The 16,686-nt window shown below is 33.8% G+C and overlaps 2 protein-coding genes across 4 annotated transcripts in view; both read left to right on the top strand.

The window, feature by feature from the left end:
- The window catches only part of LOC126883983 (small integral membrane protein 12), a 142,310-nt gene that overhangs the window by 35,090 nt on the left and 90,534 nt on the right, over positions 1–16,686 (top strand). The gene's annotated exons all lie outside the window — the stretch shown is intronic.
- LOC126883979 (protein arginine methyltransferase NDUFAF7, mitochondrial) overlaps positions 1–16,686 on the top strand; it is a 60,141-nt gene that overhangs the window by 23,342 nt on the left and 20,113 nt on the right. For both annotated transcript variants that reach the window (XM_050649749.1, XM_050649748.1), the window contains one exon: positions 2,660–2,864. In XM_050649749.1, coding sequence (XP_050505706.1) covers positions 2,660–2,864 — 205 coding nt within the window. The remainder of the gene's footprint in view (positions 1–2,659; positions 2,865–16,686) is intronic.

Raw genomic sequence — 16,686 nt, forward strand, 5'->3', positions numbered from 1 at the left:
TTATGGACAAAAAAGGTCTCTTATAATTTTTCTCTAAAGTTGCTCAGTTTCGAGTTATAAGCAATTTAAAATTGAAAAAAAAAACGAAAAATGGCGATTTTTAAGGCTTAATAACTCGATTAAAAGTTATTACATATTATGAAAGTCAGAAAGTGATCAAATAAAAGTTTAAAGCCTGAAGATCCTGAAGAAATTTTTGTCATTATTTTATAACTAAGCTGTTATTTTTAAGTAAAAATAATGAGCGCCATGCACGTATTAGGCGGCCGGCAATGATGAGTGCGAGAGAGATGCCATTCCGGTAGTCAATGGTGCACTCACATTTACAGCCGCGTCAATACGATCTTACGGCTCATTATTATTAATTAAAAAAAAAACAGCTTAGTAATAAATTAATGACACAAATATCTTCAGGATTATGTAGTGGAGGCTTTACTCTTTGATTTGATCACTTTCTGAATTTCATAATAATAATTTTTAACCGAGTTATTTAGCCTTAAAAATCGCCATTTTTCGTTTTTTTCAATTTTAAATTGCTTATAACTCGAAAACGAGCAACTTTAGAGAAAAATTATAACAGACCTTTTTTGTCCAGAATGGCCCAAAACCTAAAAAAATGTGTCCGGGCCAAAAATACTGACTTTTGCAATTTGATTAAAAAAAATGAAAAAAAAAATTTGGACCACTTTTCACGTGGGCGACTTCTTGAACCTTATTCTGGGATGTCTCACGAATATGATTATGCAAAAAAATCTCAAGGGAATATTTTTTCCAACGAACCCGCCGTTTTCGCCTTGTCTAAGAGGTGACATTGATAATATAAGTGATTGTTTTGCAAACCATTGATTTTCTATAGACTGGTAGTGGAAAATGGGTCTCCTATGCCTGGTTGCACCAACACATCTTAAGCTTAAGACGTGCTTTAAGCTTAGCTTACGAAACATACGCTTTGCACCATTGAGTCTTAGATTAATTTTCAACTTGCCACAATTATGTGCAAATCGAAAAAATTGTTAAAGAATCGAAAATTATGGTGCAACGTAAGTGAGGTATAAAGCGGCCCTATCTAAAAGCTGAGCTGGGATAATCTGGAGCTTAAGATTTGTTGGTGCAAACAGGCATTAGAGTCATCAGTCTTAGGGGACGATATTGACGCTCTGTTGTTCTTCGGCGCCACCTTGAGCACCACGATCTTCGTGTTCGGCCTTCTTGAGCCATGTCCGATAAACATTAACCAAGTATCTAAACTGCTGTGAACCCAATTCAAAATTAGGCCACGTACCACCTACTATCACTATCGCTGACTATCAAACTCGCCCAGTAGATGAAAATTTGCGCGTCTTCGTACTCTAGGTATTGTAAACGACTTAAGAAACTAAGAACCGTTCACCGCTAAATTTTGATTGGTACAGTGGAACCCCGATAAGTCGGCCCCCGATAACCCGCAAGTCCGGCTAACCGGGACCGATTTTTATCAGACAAACATTTCAACAATAAAAATGTATGTAATATAATATTTGAGAGATAATGGGTATTTGTGTAATTTGAACTACATATACGATAGTAAAAATGACTCATGGCACACGACATTCATTGTCGTGTTATCGGAAATAACTTGTAGTATCCTTTATTTATTTCAAACTGTCTTAGCATTGTTTAAAAAAGACTAAAAGACTATTAAAAAATTATTTTTTAAACAATGGTCTTAGTCTTCATTGTTATTAAATAACATAACATCGTTGCGATTGAGACCGTATTGTGTAGTAAAAGTACAGTCGTATTGTTCGCTTACGTTCTGTAATCGTTCGTAAATCCATTCAGATTTTGTGTTTGCGTGTTTTTTTGTCTACGTAATGGCAACAAAACGTAAAAATGTTGCAGCGACAATGAAAAAGAAACTAGAAGCATTAGGTAGAATTGATAAAGGCGTAATTGATACGTAATTTAGATGTGTACTGTGCATATATATTTCATGTTATTTCAATTACAACGGAGTTTATCTGTAAATATACCGTATTTTATTTTTACCATTTTCTCCGGCTAACCCGGATTTTCGGTAACCCAGATTGGCCGCGGTCCCGATTAATCCGAGCTAACGAGGTTCCACTGTACTAAACTTTTAAGTTAAATTTTTTAGTGGTTTGCAAATTTACAAAAAAAATTATAAAAACGAAAACCTAAACTGATATGGCTGAAATTCTTATCGTTTATTGTTTTTGCCAAGATAAGCCTGCATACCAAACGTAATTATTAATAGTATCTCGTTTTATGCCGCTAACGTGGCTTTGGGATTATAGCAGGGTAGTCTGCTATCTCTAGGGCCTACGGTATACAAAGGAAGGTAACAGGGCCCGTGCTACGCTTCAACCGTCTATTATTACCCCTGGTTTTACCCAAGGTACTCATTTTATTCAGGCTGAGTCGACCTGGGGCCTATAGACATTTTTAAAAATGTCTAGATGTTCTGGCCGGTGCTGGGATTCGGTCCACGGTCTACCTGCATCAAAGTCAGACATCCTACCGCCTGTGCTATCCTGCCCATACCAAATTTGATTAAAATAAAATAATTTGTGATGTGTGTTCCGTTTTCTAATTTCACCTACTTTAATTTCAGAACCTTACCTTAGTTAAATAATTATTAATGACTTTTTAAATGCAGGTATCACACATGAAGGTATTCCTGTTAATTGGTATAAGAACTTATATGATATACCAAAGTGCTTTACTCTTTTAATAGCCCACGAATTTTTTGATGCTTTACCTATTCACAAATTCATCAGAACAAATAAGGGATACAGAGAAGTCCTCATAGATATTGATCCTAGTTTTGTTGGAAATGGCGATATTAATGAGCCCAAATTCAGGTAAAATTTACTGGTTTTTTACTAATATTATAGTTAAAGAGAAGAAAACAATCAGATTATAATATTGAAATTACACCACTCACCTTGTATTTCTTTAAATTTGCAGAAATTGTCAATCTTGGACCACATTTTGTTAAAAATACGGTGAAAACTATCTTCGAGGAAAATAAAACAATAATATTATTTAATAATAAAACACTGAAAACGTTTGTTTTCTATACTTCCACAGAATTTATTATAACTAAGTGACTACAGCTGTTTCGGCAGAGTGCCTTTCTCAAGTGATATAGTTTACAATGTGTTTGCCTTTTTAAGTCTTCAACTGAAGAGGTTGAGGAGTGGGGAGCTGTTTGTCTCGAGTGGGTCATTCAGAATTATATCTGTATTTTTCAGTTTATTAATTTCCATAGATTCTAAAAAAGATAGCTTAAGGCCTTTATTTTGAATATGCAGAATTTGAAACTCTTCATTGAAAGAATGATTATGATCTAGAAGGTGAAGTGCGTATGTAGAAGTGTCTGTTTTTCTATTGTTGAATGCCCTTTTGTGTTCTGCTATCCGTTTGTCAAAAGTTCTGCCAGTTTGATCGATGTACGTTTTCGGACAGTCACCACACGTTAGTTTGTACACACCACTCTGTAGTTGCTTTCTCTTTCGGCTTTTATTGTTCTTAATATATTTGCTTAAGTTGTTAGTTCTGAAAGCTGGTGTTATTCCTTTCTTTTTTATGTATCTGGCTATTTTTGTTGTTATCTTGCCAGTATATGTGAGAGAGCAGAAGGTACTGGGTTCTTTCTGTGGTGGTGGATACACTAATTTCAGGGCTTTCTTATGGAGTTTTTGGTTTAAAATTTTGTTAACTGTTTGTTCGTTATAGCCGTTGTTTACTGCTATTTGTTTAATGATGTTTAGTTCTATCTCGAAGCTATTTTTTGTCATGGGAATTTCTGTCAGTCTATGTATCATGCTATGGTAGGCTGCTAATTTGTGTTGTGTAGGATGGGATGATGAATTGTGTATAGTTGTGTCAGTATGGGTAGGTTTATGATATACGGAGAACTCATGTTTGTTGTGTAGTCTGGAAATCGTCACATCTAGAAAGTTTATGGAGTTATTCTGTTCTGTTTCTATTGTAAACTCATTATTATTATGAAGTGAATTAATATATGATAGAAATTGGTCAAGTTGTCTGTTAGTTCCTGTAAAGCATACTAGTATATCATCCACGTATCTCCACCAATATAAGAACTGTTTAAATACGGGATGTTTAGAAATTGTTGTTTCAAGTTGGTTCATAAATATATCTGATAGCACTGGGCTTAGAGGATTACCCATAATAAGTCCTGCACTGTTGTTTGTGTATATTTGATTATTGAATTCAAACATGAGTTCTCCGTATATCATAAACCTACCCATACTGACACAACTATACACAATTCATCATCCCATCCTACACAACACAAATTAGCAGCCTACCATAGCATGATACATAGACTGACAGAAATTCCCATGACAAAAAATAACTTCGAGATAGAACTAAACATCATTAAACAAATAGCAGTAAACAACGGCTATAACGAACAAACAGTTAACAAAATTTTAAACAAAAAACTCCATAAGAAAGCCCTGAAATTAGTGTATCCACCACCACAGACAGAACCCAGTACCTTCTGCTCTCTCACATATACTGGCAAGATAACAACAAAAATAGCCAGATACATAAAAAAGAAAGGAATAACACCAGCTTTCAGAACTAACAACAACTTAAGCAAATATATTAAGAACAATAAAAGCCGAAAGAGAAAGCAACTACAGAGTGGTGTGTACAAACTAACGTGTGGTGACTGTCCGAAAACGTAGATAGGTCAAACTGGCAGAACTTTTGACAAACGGATAGCAGAACACAAAAGGGCATTCAACAATAGAAAAACAGACACTTCTACATACGCACTTCACCTTCTAGATCATAATCATTCTTTCAATGAAGAGTTTCAAATTCTGCATATTCAAAATAAAGGCCTTAAGCTATCTTTTTTAGAATCTATGGAAATGAATAAACTGAAAAATACAGATATAATTCTGAATGACCAACTCGAGACAAACAGCTCCCCACTCCTCAACCTCTTCAGTTGAAGACTTAAAAAGGCAAACACATTGTAAACTATATCACTTGAGAAAGGCACTCTGCCGAAACAGCTGTAGTCACTTAGTTATGATAAATTCTGTGGAAGTATAGAAAACGAACGTTTTCAGTGTTTTATTATTAGATAAAATGAACTTCCATCAAGTAACGGTCGAATCCATCAATAATATTATTGAAGAAAAGTCGTTTATCTAGGGATGCTTAGCAAAAATCCAATGTTTAAAATCTTCGAAGAAAATTCAAACAAACATAATTTTAAAAATCATAGTCTAATTACCATAAACTAATATGAGAATTACCAATGGGTGTAGCCGCCTCTGGTCCTTAGGACTTCTTGGAGCCGGTTCGGCAATCCATTTATGATATCCTTGATATCCGTTTGGGGGGTATTGTGTCAATCCCCTACCGCAGTTGTCTTGAGCTCTCCGAAGAATGTAGGGGCTGGTACTCTTGCTCTTTTCCATTCTTTGAAGTTGTCTCAAATGTGTTCAATTGGGTTAAGATCGGGACTGCGTGCCGGCCATAGTAAACTTGAATCCCGATCTCATTAAGGTGAATAATCACTGGTGAATCTTGCGGTATGGTAACGTGCATTGTCATGCATTTTATTTTATTGCTTTCTTTTCCTCAAACGTAGTTTTTACCTTATCTTTAAAAAAATGTGCTTAAGATTGATAATTTCTGCAAATTAAAAGAAATACAACGTTGTCTGTTAAAATGTTGTCAGTTGCTTCAAAATGTGAAATGTTTCATTTATGTTTTTTCAAGTTACAAACTCTACTTCGAATTACTCAATCCTTCTGTAATAATTTTATCTTCTGCGAGCATTTCATGAAATTGCACCCTGAAAAGTTTTTAAGAGTGTCTTCACCATTCCGAGATATTCATCTGACACCTTTTGTAGCGCGGGAATACTTACCAGGGTCCTTTTGGAGTTTATGTAGCATTGACATTTCTGACTGGAAAGCCTCCCTGGCTTATCTGTAAGTCCCCTCCCCATGCTATTAATTGGTTCTTATAATTAAAATTTAGATTTCCGACTTCCACGATTAGCAAGGTTATTTATTCTTCTTTTTGTATAGACATGACTCTGTCTGTTTTTTCAATGTGCCTCTAGTAAGTTGTCGTTCCATTGTTTTCGTGGTCTTCCCACTGATCGTCTTCCTATTGGGGAACCGTTTCTCGCCGTCCTTACCACTCTATTTGCTGGCATTCGGCTTATGTGGTCATTCCATTATATTCTTCTGTTTCTTACCCAGTTATTAATGTTAGCCACCTTGCATTTCCGTACTTCTAGCTCTGTCCCATAGAGTCTTACCATCGATTTTTCGAAGGGTTTTCATCTCCGCTGTTTCGACCAATCTTTTTGTCCTCTCTATGCCGGGTCGTGTTTCTGCCGCGTATGTCATTATTGGTCTGATGACTGTTTTGGAAATTCTGCCTTTCTTGTTATTTTCCAATATTTTTATTTCTCCATATTGTGTCATTCAGGCAACCTGCGGCTCTGTTTGCTCTATTCACTTGATCTTCATCAAGTGAAACTCCATCACTTGTTCTATTATCTGACCTTCCCGCTCCAATTTACATTTTATTGGATTTGCTGTCATAATCATGCATTTTTGTCTTTTTTGGGCAAATTAACATGTTAAATTTTCTAAGTGTTATGTTAAATTTGTGCAGCATACGTTATAAATCATCTTTAGTTTGAGAGATTAGTATTGCATCGTCTACATATCAGATTATTTTAAGTTGTTTTTCTCCCAGTTGGTATCCTTTTTTAGTTCTTGTTTTTTATTATTTCGTTTATGATCATGTTGAACAATAAAGGACTCAAGGAATCCCCCTGTCTTATCCCATTGTCGACTTCAATTGGGTCAGTTAGGGCTTGTTTATATGCAGGCGGTTTGCCAACGTTGACTGCGCGGTTTACCTGTTTTACTTGATCTCACCCTAAGGCCGCCTTTGAAGTTTCACCCTACCAAGGAAAATAGGGGAAAACAGGTTAATCACGACGTTTACGTTGGCAAACCGCCCTATATGAACAAGGCCTTAGTTCATTTTCCACTTTTACTTTTATTGTGTTGTTCTGGTTATTAGATTATATTTATATGGTTATTAGATTATAATACCGTTACCATATGGTTTTACTAAAAAATACAGATGATATTTATTACAGTGTTTTCCGGTTGCCTTCTCTATCCTTGTTGAGAATTTCACTGATTCATCCGCCTTAGAGGCCTAATTATCAGTCTCAGGATAAAAGAGTACCCTTACATTTACCAACTCGTCTACTTCTAGCTATTGGCCAAAGTAGGAGATTGCTTACAATACCGGTAATCATTTGATTCATTTTGGCCATATCTGTCGACTCTCAATTAGTTTAGCCTGCAGACACATCCTATGAAAATCGGTAAGAACTATAAAAACAATCAAAAGCGAATTGTCGATGGTTTTAGAGCATTTTTTGGTATTTTTCCATATACCGTTGTAATCAGGGATTCAGTTAATTACTCGTCAAGTGTTCAACGCCGCTATCGGCACCAACAAAGTAGCGTGCCAACAATGTTAGGGTTAGACTTAATAAGAATCTGCACTGGCGAGAATCTTTCAAGTTAAGTTGGCGAGCGCTATATAGGTCTTGAAGAATGTTTAAATATGTATTTAGTTTGTTTTGGACATTTCAAAAGAAAACTTGTATGAAGACTAAGTAGTAGTTACTAAAAATACCGTTCATATCTACAGATTTTTATACAGTACGCGCCACCGTACTAGACACATGGGTATGTGCTTAATGTTGTTCTGAAGCTATTTCCTTGTGGCATTTTTATAATTACGTATTTTTTATGGGAAATAAGCCACAATTTTACTAAAAAATGAATTTATTAACGTTTCGAAACGTTAATAAATTCATTTTTTAGTAAAATTGTGGCTTATTTCCCATAAAAAATACGTAATTATGTGCTTAATTGCTATGCTTATTGGCTAATCCGGTCCTTCCTCAGATGTGACGTCCATCCCTGTCATGCTACTGTCAAGAAACTATTCAAAATAATTGTTTTTCCATACAAAAAATACATTAATTAATTAGGGGAGTGCAATTAGAACGAAAACATGCATTGTTTCGGAAAAATTCAAACAAGCTTATATTTTTCTAAAACTTTTTTTGTTAGTTTATATACACACGTTAAAGTAAAAAGTTCTACTCGCAGATTTGGCCGCTAATTGTTTGTTAATTGTTTAAACAATAACAATTGTTTTGTATAAATAATTTTAAAAATATCGTTAAATTCATCATTTTACTTTGATCAAATATGTTTCTATTTTGTTTTTGATTATGCTGAATCCGAATATGGCATTGCAATTTGAAAATTCTTACACATAAGCTCTTATACATTATGTCTGCGTAGCTAGAAACCACATGGAAAACTTTTTTATTATCAATTTTACGAAAAAAAATTATTCTTCATAAAATGCTCTGGATAGTCAAAAATCTAAAACTAAACCATCAGATATCAAATTTTATCAATTTTATAAGAGTTATGTCAAAAACATGAATTTCGTTAAAGAGTAAAGTACCTTTATATTCCAGAAAATCAAAAAATGCTATTATGAAAAGTTGTTTGAAATTAAAAACTATGTTTAAATGTACAATTACATCTTTCTAATCGAAATTTTTTTTTTTCGATTTTTTCTCAAATTACGGATACTCATCATCATTTTATTACAATTATGATAACTATTTTATTATCACTTTTACGAAAAAAAGTTATTCTTCATAAAATGCTCTCCCTGGTCTAAAATCTAAGATACAACCATTAGATATCAAACTTTTTAATTTTTTGTACGAGGGATGTAAAAAATATGAATTTTTCTTAAGACCTAAGTGCCTTTATTATTCACAATATTTTTAATTAGAAGGATGCAATTGAACACAATAACAAATTTTTTAATTCCAAACAACTTTTCTTAATAACAATTTTCGATATTGTGAAATGTAACGGTACTTTACTCTTGAGTGAAATTCATATGTTGTGACATACCTCGTATAAAATTAATTAAATTTGATATTTAATGATTGCATCTTAGATTATATACGATGCAGACTGTTTTATAAAGAATAACTTTTCTTCGTAAAACTGATAGTAAAAAAGTTATCAATAGGTTCCAAGTTACGCAGTCATACTGTATAAGGACTAAAAAAAATTTTTTTGCTAACATTTTTTATTGTTGAAGCTTATTATTAAATGTATTTTAGGTAAGTTTTACAGAAAAAAGTTTTGATCACTTTGTATAAACATTTTTTTAGCTGGTCATTTTCGGTTTTTGTATTACATTTTTGTTATCTTTCTTAATTTTCTCAAAAAGAAATAGTTTATTTCATTTCTAAAGTAAAATACTTTAGTGCATTTTAAAGACTACATCCTAAACTTTAAAAAAGCACATATAAAACTATAATAGATCTGTTCAAACTTGAGTAATACCGTCTTAAAGTGGTGGTAATTCTATAAAACTACGAAGATTTCAAAAATTACATTTTTTGAGACGTCATATCATTTAAATTAAATTTTTGAGATTTTTTTTGAATGAGGCATCATTTATTAAGATGCTTGAAAGGTAAGTTGTGCAAAATTGAGGGTTTTATAAGCAAAATTGTATTAGTTACACATTTTTAAATCATTTTTAAACAAAATTCATGAAAGGCTCACTTTCCGCCGACACCGTACGTATGCCCATACATTTTATTTCTTGTTATTATAACCATAAGATAGTTTAATTATTCTTGTTTCATGTTCAATTTGTAAAATTTCATTTGATCCATTAGTTAAACAATTACATTAAAATAACTCAACCGTGCACTTCGCCGTACGCTAGTTTACAGTGCGCCTACATGTTTGTGAGAAGGGTGACTTTAGCGTTATAAATAAAACATTATAGAAGATACAGATTTAATTTTAGAAAATTCTTTATATAAGGTTTTTTTTGTAAAATTTTCTGAATTTTTCAATGGTTAAGTCAGTTTTTTTCTAAAATTTATATTTTCTGAGTTATTTAAAAAAATATCTAATGTTGTAGTTCATTTGTTTAATAAAAAATGAAGCATCCACTTCTCGAGTAGAACTTTTTGATATGTTGTTTATTAAACATTTCTTAATGAAATTACAAAAAGTTCTATCTTGTTTGATTTTTTCCGAAGTGAAAATCTATATGCACTCCCCTAAATAGTATTATTACTCTGCTTTGAAATAACTTTAACAAAATGACAACTATAAACGTCAAAATTAAATCAGCTGTATTTAATAGGGCTTTTCATTCACAGTCATTTGTTTCGAGCTTCTGTCATGTGTCACATAATATTAATATATCTACGTCGTACGTGATTGGTATTTACCAATGATACAAACCAAAGACGTATGACGTAGATATATTCATATTATGTGACACATGACAGAAGCTCGAAACAAGTGACAATCGATGAAAAGCCCTATAAAGCTGGTCTATTATTTGTAAACTTTTTATGTTAATGTTCAGTTTCTATACATTTTCTGACGTTCTAAACGTCACTAGACATAAAAATAAACATTGCAACAAATGAAGGGTCCAAGACCCAGGACTGTAATAGCTCAAGGTTCCTATGTATCTAGTAGGGCGTATTTTTGTCAATTTAACCTTATCATATAAAAACTATCTCCAACTTTGCCACCTTCTGGTAAGTAGCACAAGAGGCATACTTCTTCGGTAACTAGATACATTGACGTCATATCTCTTATCGTAGGCTTACTTCTATAATTGTCGAGATCCGAATAAATATATTTATACAGGGTGATTGACTAGTGAGATAAAGCTCGGTAGATCCGCTATAGTAATAGACAGCAATAAAAGTTAATAACAAAAATTGTAGCCAACTTTAAGCTCCACATTACAAAACTAGTTAGAATGTTACAGGGTGTCCGATAACGCAGTGGCAGACCACAAACATATATTTTTGTAAATAGAATACTCTAATATTTTATTTTATATTTGAAATCTTGTTAACTTCTCCATCACAAAAATATAAAGGGTTGTTATGTTATACAGGATATTAACAAAGTTATAAACAATTTTCTATGAAAATCGTAACAAGTTCAACTCCCTGTATAAATAAAAATAAGCACGACAGCAATGGTTTATTGATGCCATATTTTTTTATTTATTGTCAAAATTTGCAAAGTACAAAACGCAAGTACATTTTTTCTCAGTAGTTTTAAATGGAACAAAACAACCTGTGTTTTATGTCACTATCGAAAAGTACTATTACCGTACCGTACTTTAATTTTTATATAATATTCCCTTTGTCTAAATTTATTACTTTTCGAGATATTTTCATTTTTCAGAGCACATTATTAATTATTATATAGGTGTCTAAATTAAATTTTAAGTAAGCCATGACCGAATCGTCTAAAACTGACAGTTCATCATAATAAAAATGTTTGTGTAGGTATAGGGCTTTTCATCGATTGCCATTTGTTTCGAGCTTATGTCATATGTTGTCTAATCTGTGTATAATATTCATATAGGTACACGGATTATACGACATTTGACAGAAGCTCGAAACAAAAGACTGTGAATGAAAAGCCCTATTGTGTTATTTTAAGATAAAGATGGTATAGTAGATCCCAAATCCTTTTTTTTTTCGTGCGTCATTAATTTTGACGTCATATAGGATTTTAAGAATGTCGCAAATCATTACATGACATTTTAGTTAAATCTGACACTGACAGTTGTCAGAATATTTAATTTTATATAAACATCAATATTTATACAAATATTTGCCATAATATTAATATTTAAAATAGTTTAATGTAAAATTAAATAAAAATAATATCAAATTTCACTATACAATGCCCGAATATACCAATGACATAAAATATTTATATTTACGACGTTGACAAATTTCTAACATAGAAATTACAATTGTCATTTTAAATATGATCGATTATTTTTGTGTCAAATTATCTTTACTCGCCTTATTGATTGGTTATCTATTTAGAGTATTAGATAGATAGATAGATAGATAGACATTTATTGTTTTTAAAAACTACAGTTTTATAACAATGAGTTTAGTAAGTACAGAATATAACTAACAACTAGTCTAGAACATAAATAACTATTAACAAATTTAAACAAAAGTTAAGCGCTATCACTAACTGAAATGGAGAACTTGGTTTTTTTAATAAACACCAATGAAGGAGAAACTGAAGTACAGAATATAACTAACAACTAGTCTAGAACATAAGTAACTATTAACAAATTTAAACAAAAGTTAATCGCTATTACTAACTGAAATGGAGACTTGTTTTCTTAAATAAACACCAATGAAGGAGAAACTGAAGCTTATTCATTTAAAACAAAAGATCTAAGTTTTATGATATTCCAAATATATATTGAAATTGCTTTCAGAGATATTATAGTTACATTATTAAGACAACCAATAAGGTCGGTGCAATTATTAAGGGGGGCCATATTAACCGGTTTCATTGAACTGTAAATGGGACATTCAAACAGTAAATGTTCAAGAGTTTCCAACTTGTTTGTGTTACAAATAGTACAGATTTCAGATGGTCGTATATGATATGTTATACCATTATAGGTAAATTTTAACACATGGCGATTAGATGTTCGAAGTTGCGCCATGGCACGAATGTATTTTATGGGAATTTGAAATTCCAGATATTTCTGTACTGAGGTATCTACGGATAAATGTTTGTAAATAGTTGAGAATGTTGACATGGAGACTGCTTGAATGTCTTCTTGATGAAGCATATCCATATACTTTTTTAACATGCTTTTCTTGTTTTTTAATAGCCAATCAGAGATGTTTTCATCCCAAGAAAATTCATAATCTAATATTTGAAAATATTGCTTAAACTGTGAAACCCAGTTGTATCTGTTCGTATTTATTGAATTATTTGCTGAAGAAATTTGAAGCTGACGCAGAAAACAAATAAGAGGAAGTCTTAAATCATGCATTTGCGATAGCTTGATAAGCCAATTTAAAGTTAGCTTGAAAATAGTAAAAGAAATTTTTACTCTTCCTGTCTCCAACCTAACAGCATAATCAGGTGTATTGATACTGAGATGTAAAAGTTTTTTAAAGAAAGTTATTTGTATTCTTTCTAACTGGTCAGCATATCTCATTCCCCAAACGGGCACACAGTTCATAACAAGGCTTTGAACTAGCGAATCGAAAAGTTGCACACGAGATGTCCAAGAATTCATTTTGGTTTTAGCCATTAAACCTATCACGTTACCAATTGCGTGTTTTGCTCTTTCCACTGTTGTATCGGCCATTGCTTTAAAAAGTGATGTTGTGGTTAGGGTGACTCCAAGATATACAAATTTGTTAACAACTTCTATTTTTTCATTCTTATATAGGAACTTAACGCCTTTATTGCCAAGTATTGTAATCGCCAACCAATATTATACATCTATAAGTAGAAATTCGTTTTAATATGCAAATACCTGTCACGGAATACATAATTTTCTAAGTTCAATGTATAATAATCACAGAGGTACGTTTTTTTCTGTCACTTCTAGCTTAAAGCGTTAGAGAGAATTTGATAATCTGTGACAGACTGAAAAAAGGGTTTGGGACGGAGTATATACCATAGATATATTAACAATAGATCAGGCTAGTTATAGGCCGCTCAATGCGTCGAGGTGTAAACGCCAATATCAAGTACAGTGGTCTAGCTATCTTTGTCTGTCATACGAGTGTGAGCATATCTACCAAGAGGTGGGAGTAATGGAACGACACGGACACAGAGGCAGCGGCGATCATATGCTAGAGAGAGAAAGCTAAGCGCCTGTAGATAGATAGATAGACCACCGACCCGAACTGCTCCCGAGCATAAAAACGGTTCAGTTAATAGGCTTAACTTTATTATTATAGGTTTTTTTTTTTTGGAGGTGGGAATCTTCTTAAGACCGTCTGGGAAGGTGTCGCAGGTGTGTCGGATTCAGCCCGTCCTATCTCTATCTTACCGGGCCGCCTACCGACTAAACCCACCTCCTCTTTCTCCAGCCGGCGGGTCCGGAACCGCTCTTAGCGAGCATATCTGACCCGTCGACCTTACTCATAGCTCCCCTCCGGCACTCCCAGCATGTATCCCACGGATTAGCCGGCCGCCTGGCCGCCCCCGCGCGCCTAACCAGACTGGTCGCCGCGCGCGGGGTAGTGGGGCAGCCAGGACGCCACCCAAACCAAGATGGAACCAACCAAAGAATGCCAGTTGACAGCTACGAGCAACTCCAATCATTCATGCTTTCATCTATGCACGCCTTCTAATCCACCCATTCAGTCACTCACTCTGATATTAAGATGGGACAGTCTGTGTAGGTCGGATGTAAAAGGTCCTTCCCCACTGACTGCCCCACAACTATACGAACAAATATAACATAAGAAAAAGAAACAAGAATAAAAGAGCTGAGGGAGAAAACGAGAAAATAAAAGAAAGAGAAACAGAGAATAGAAGAAAAAGATAGAGAACATGAACAGGTAAAAGTAGAAAGTGAAAATAAAAGAACGGTAAGAGTTAAAAATAAAATTAAATAGATTAATTAATAAAATCCGATAAAAAGGCTGCAAATATCAATTCTGGGTATCAGTGAAATGCGATGGCCCGGATCTGGCCAATGCCATGTGGATGATCATGAAGTATATTATGCAGGAGAAGAGAGTAATTACCATCGTCATGGTGTAGGATTCATAGTCTCAAACGAGGTTAGCAAATGTGTTAGAACGGTATGCCAGGTATCTGAACGAGTCATAATGATTCAGTTGAACGCGAAACCCAGAAACATAAATTTAATACAAGTGTATGCACCGACAGCGGAAAGTGAACTGGAAGAACTTGACAAGTTCTACGCCGATGTAAAAACTGTTACCGACCAACTCAAGACTAGAGATCTCACCATTCTGATGGGTGACCTTAATGCTAAGATAGGAAAAGGCAGACAAAGTAATATTATTGGCTGTTATGGACTGGGCGATAGAAATGAAAGGGGAGACTATTTCGCAGATTTTTGCAAAGAACATAATCTATGTATAATGAATACCTTTTTCAAATTACCTAAAAGGAGATTATATACGTGGAAATCTCCAGCAGATACCCCCAATAATATCGTAAGAAACCAAATTGACTACATAACCATCAGTGAGCGTTACAGAAATGCAGTAAAGTCTGTAAAAACCTATCCTGGCGCCGATGTGCCATCTGATCACAATCTATTGTTAGCCGAAATAAAATTAAAACTTAAACGGATAAAACAACCACGATCCTCTAACAAACTGGATACCGATTTTATTAGAAACAACAGTCAGGGGATTTCAAACAATTTAGAGAGCAATTTTGAGAATAGCGAACAACAAGAATCCATCGAGGATCATTGGAACCAAATCAAAACGATTATAAACAACTCAACTCCAAACTTCAAAGAGAAAAATCAAAAGAAGCAACAGTGGATGAACGATGAGATTTTGAATTTGATGGAAAAAAGACGCAAATTTAAGAGTCAAAACATCGAAATGTATAAACGCATTAATAAAGAGATAAGGACTAAAATACGAGCGGCAAAAGAAACATACTTTGAAAAAAAATGTTTAGAAATTGAAGAGTTACAGAGAAAACATGATTCATTTAATATGTATAAAAAAATAAAAGAACTCACCGGTCAGAACAAAAAACATGCAAATAACATCGTTGATAGAGACGGAAAACTGATTATCACTGATTTGGATAAAATAGACAGATGGAAAGAATACATTGAGGAACTGTTTAATGATGAAAGGCCCGAGCTTGAAATTAACGAAGTAGTTACAGGACCTGACATAACTATGGACGAAATTGAACAAGCAATAAGATTAGCAAAGACCAGAAAAGCGACGGGACCAGACGAAATACCGAATGAAATAATAAAGCTCTTCGAAAATTCAGGTAAAAGATCTCTCCTTCATCTTTTTAATAAAGTTTATCAAACTGGCTATATACCAACGGATTGGCTGCTGTCGACTTTTGTGACGATACCTAAAAAGGCAAACGCGAAAAGATGTAGTGACTACCGCACCATTAGCTTGATGAGTCATGTTTTAAAGATATTTCTACGAATTTTGCACTCTAGGATGTACCAAAAAATAGAAGAACAGCTTGGTGATACACAGTTTGGATTCCGCAATAACCTTGGGACCAGAGAAGCACTGTTTAGTATTCAGGTTATGGTACAGAGATGCAGAGATGTCGGACATCCGGTTTATATGTGTTTCATTGACTTTGAGAAGGCCTTTGATCGGGTAAAACATACGGAAATGATTGCTATTCTTCAGAAAGTGGGTATTGATGATAAAGACCTACGCATTATCAAAAATCTCTACTGGCATCAACGTGCAAACATCAGGATTGGCTGGGACACGTCTGAAGAACTTCAAATACGAAGAGGAGTAAGGCAGGGCTGCATTTTGTCCCCACTAATATTTAACTTCTATTCTGAGTTTGTTTTTAATAAAGCAGTGGATAATGCTCAATGTGGTATCAAAATGAATGGCGTCAATATTAATAATTTGAGATATGCGGATGACACGGTGTTAATTGCGAGCAATTATGAAGAACTTCAACATCTGATTAATAGGATTACCACAACGTGTGA

Source organism: Diabrotica virgifera, chromosome 4 (assembly GCF_917563875.1).
Source record: "Diabrotica virgifera virgifera chromosome 4, PGI_DIABVI_V3a".
NCBI classification, from domain to species: Eukaryota; Metazoa; Arthropoda; class Insecta; order Coleoptera; family Chrysomelidae; genus Diabrotica; species Diabrotica virgifera.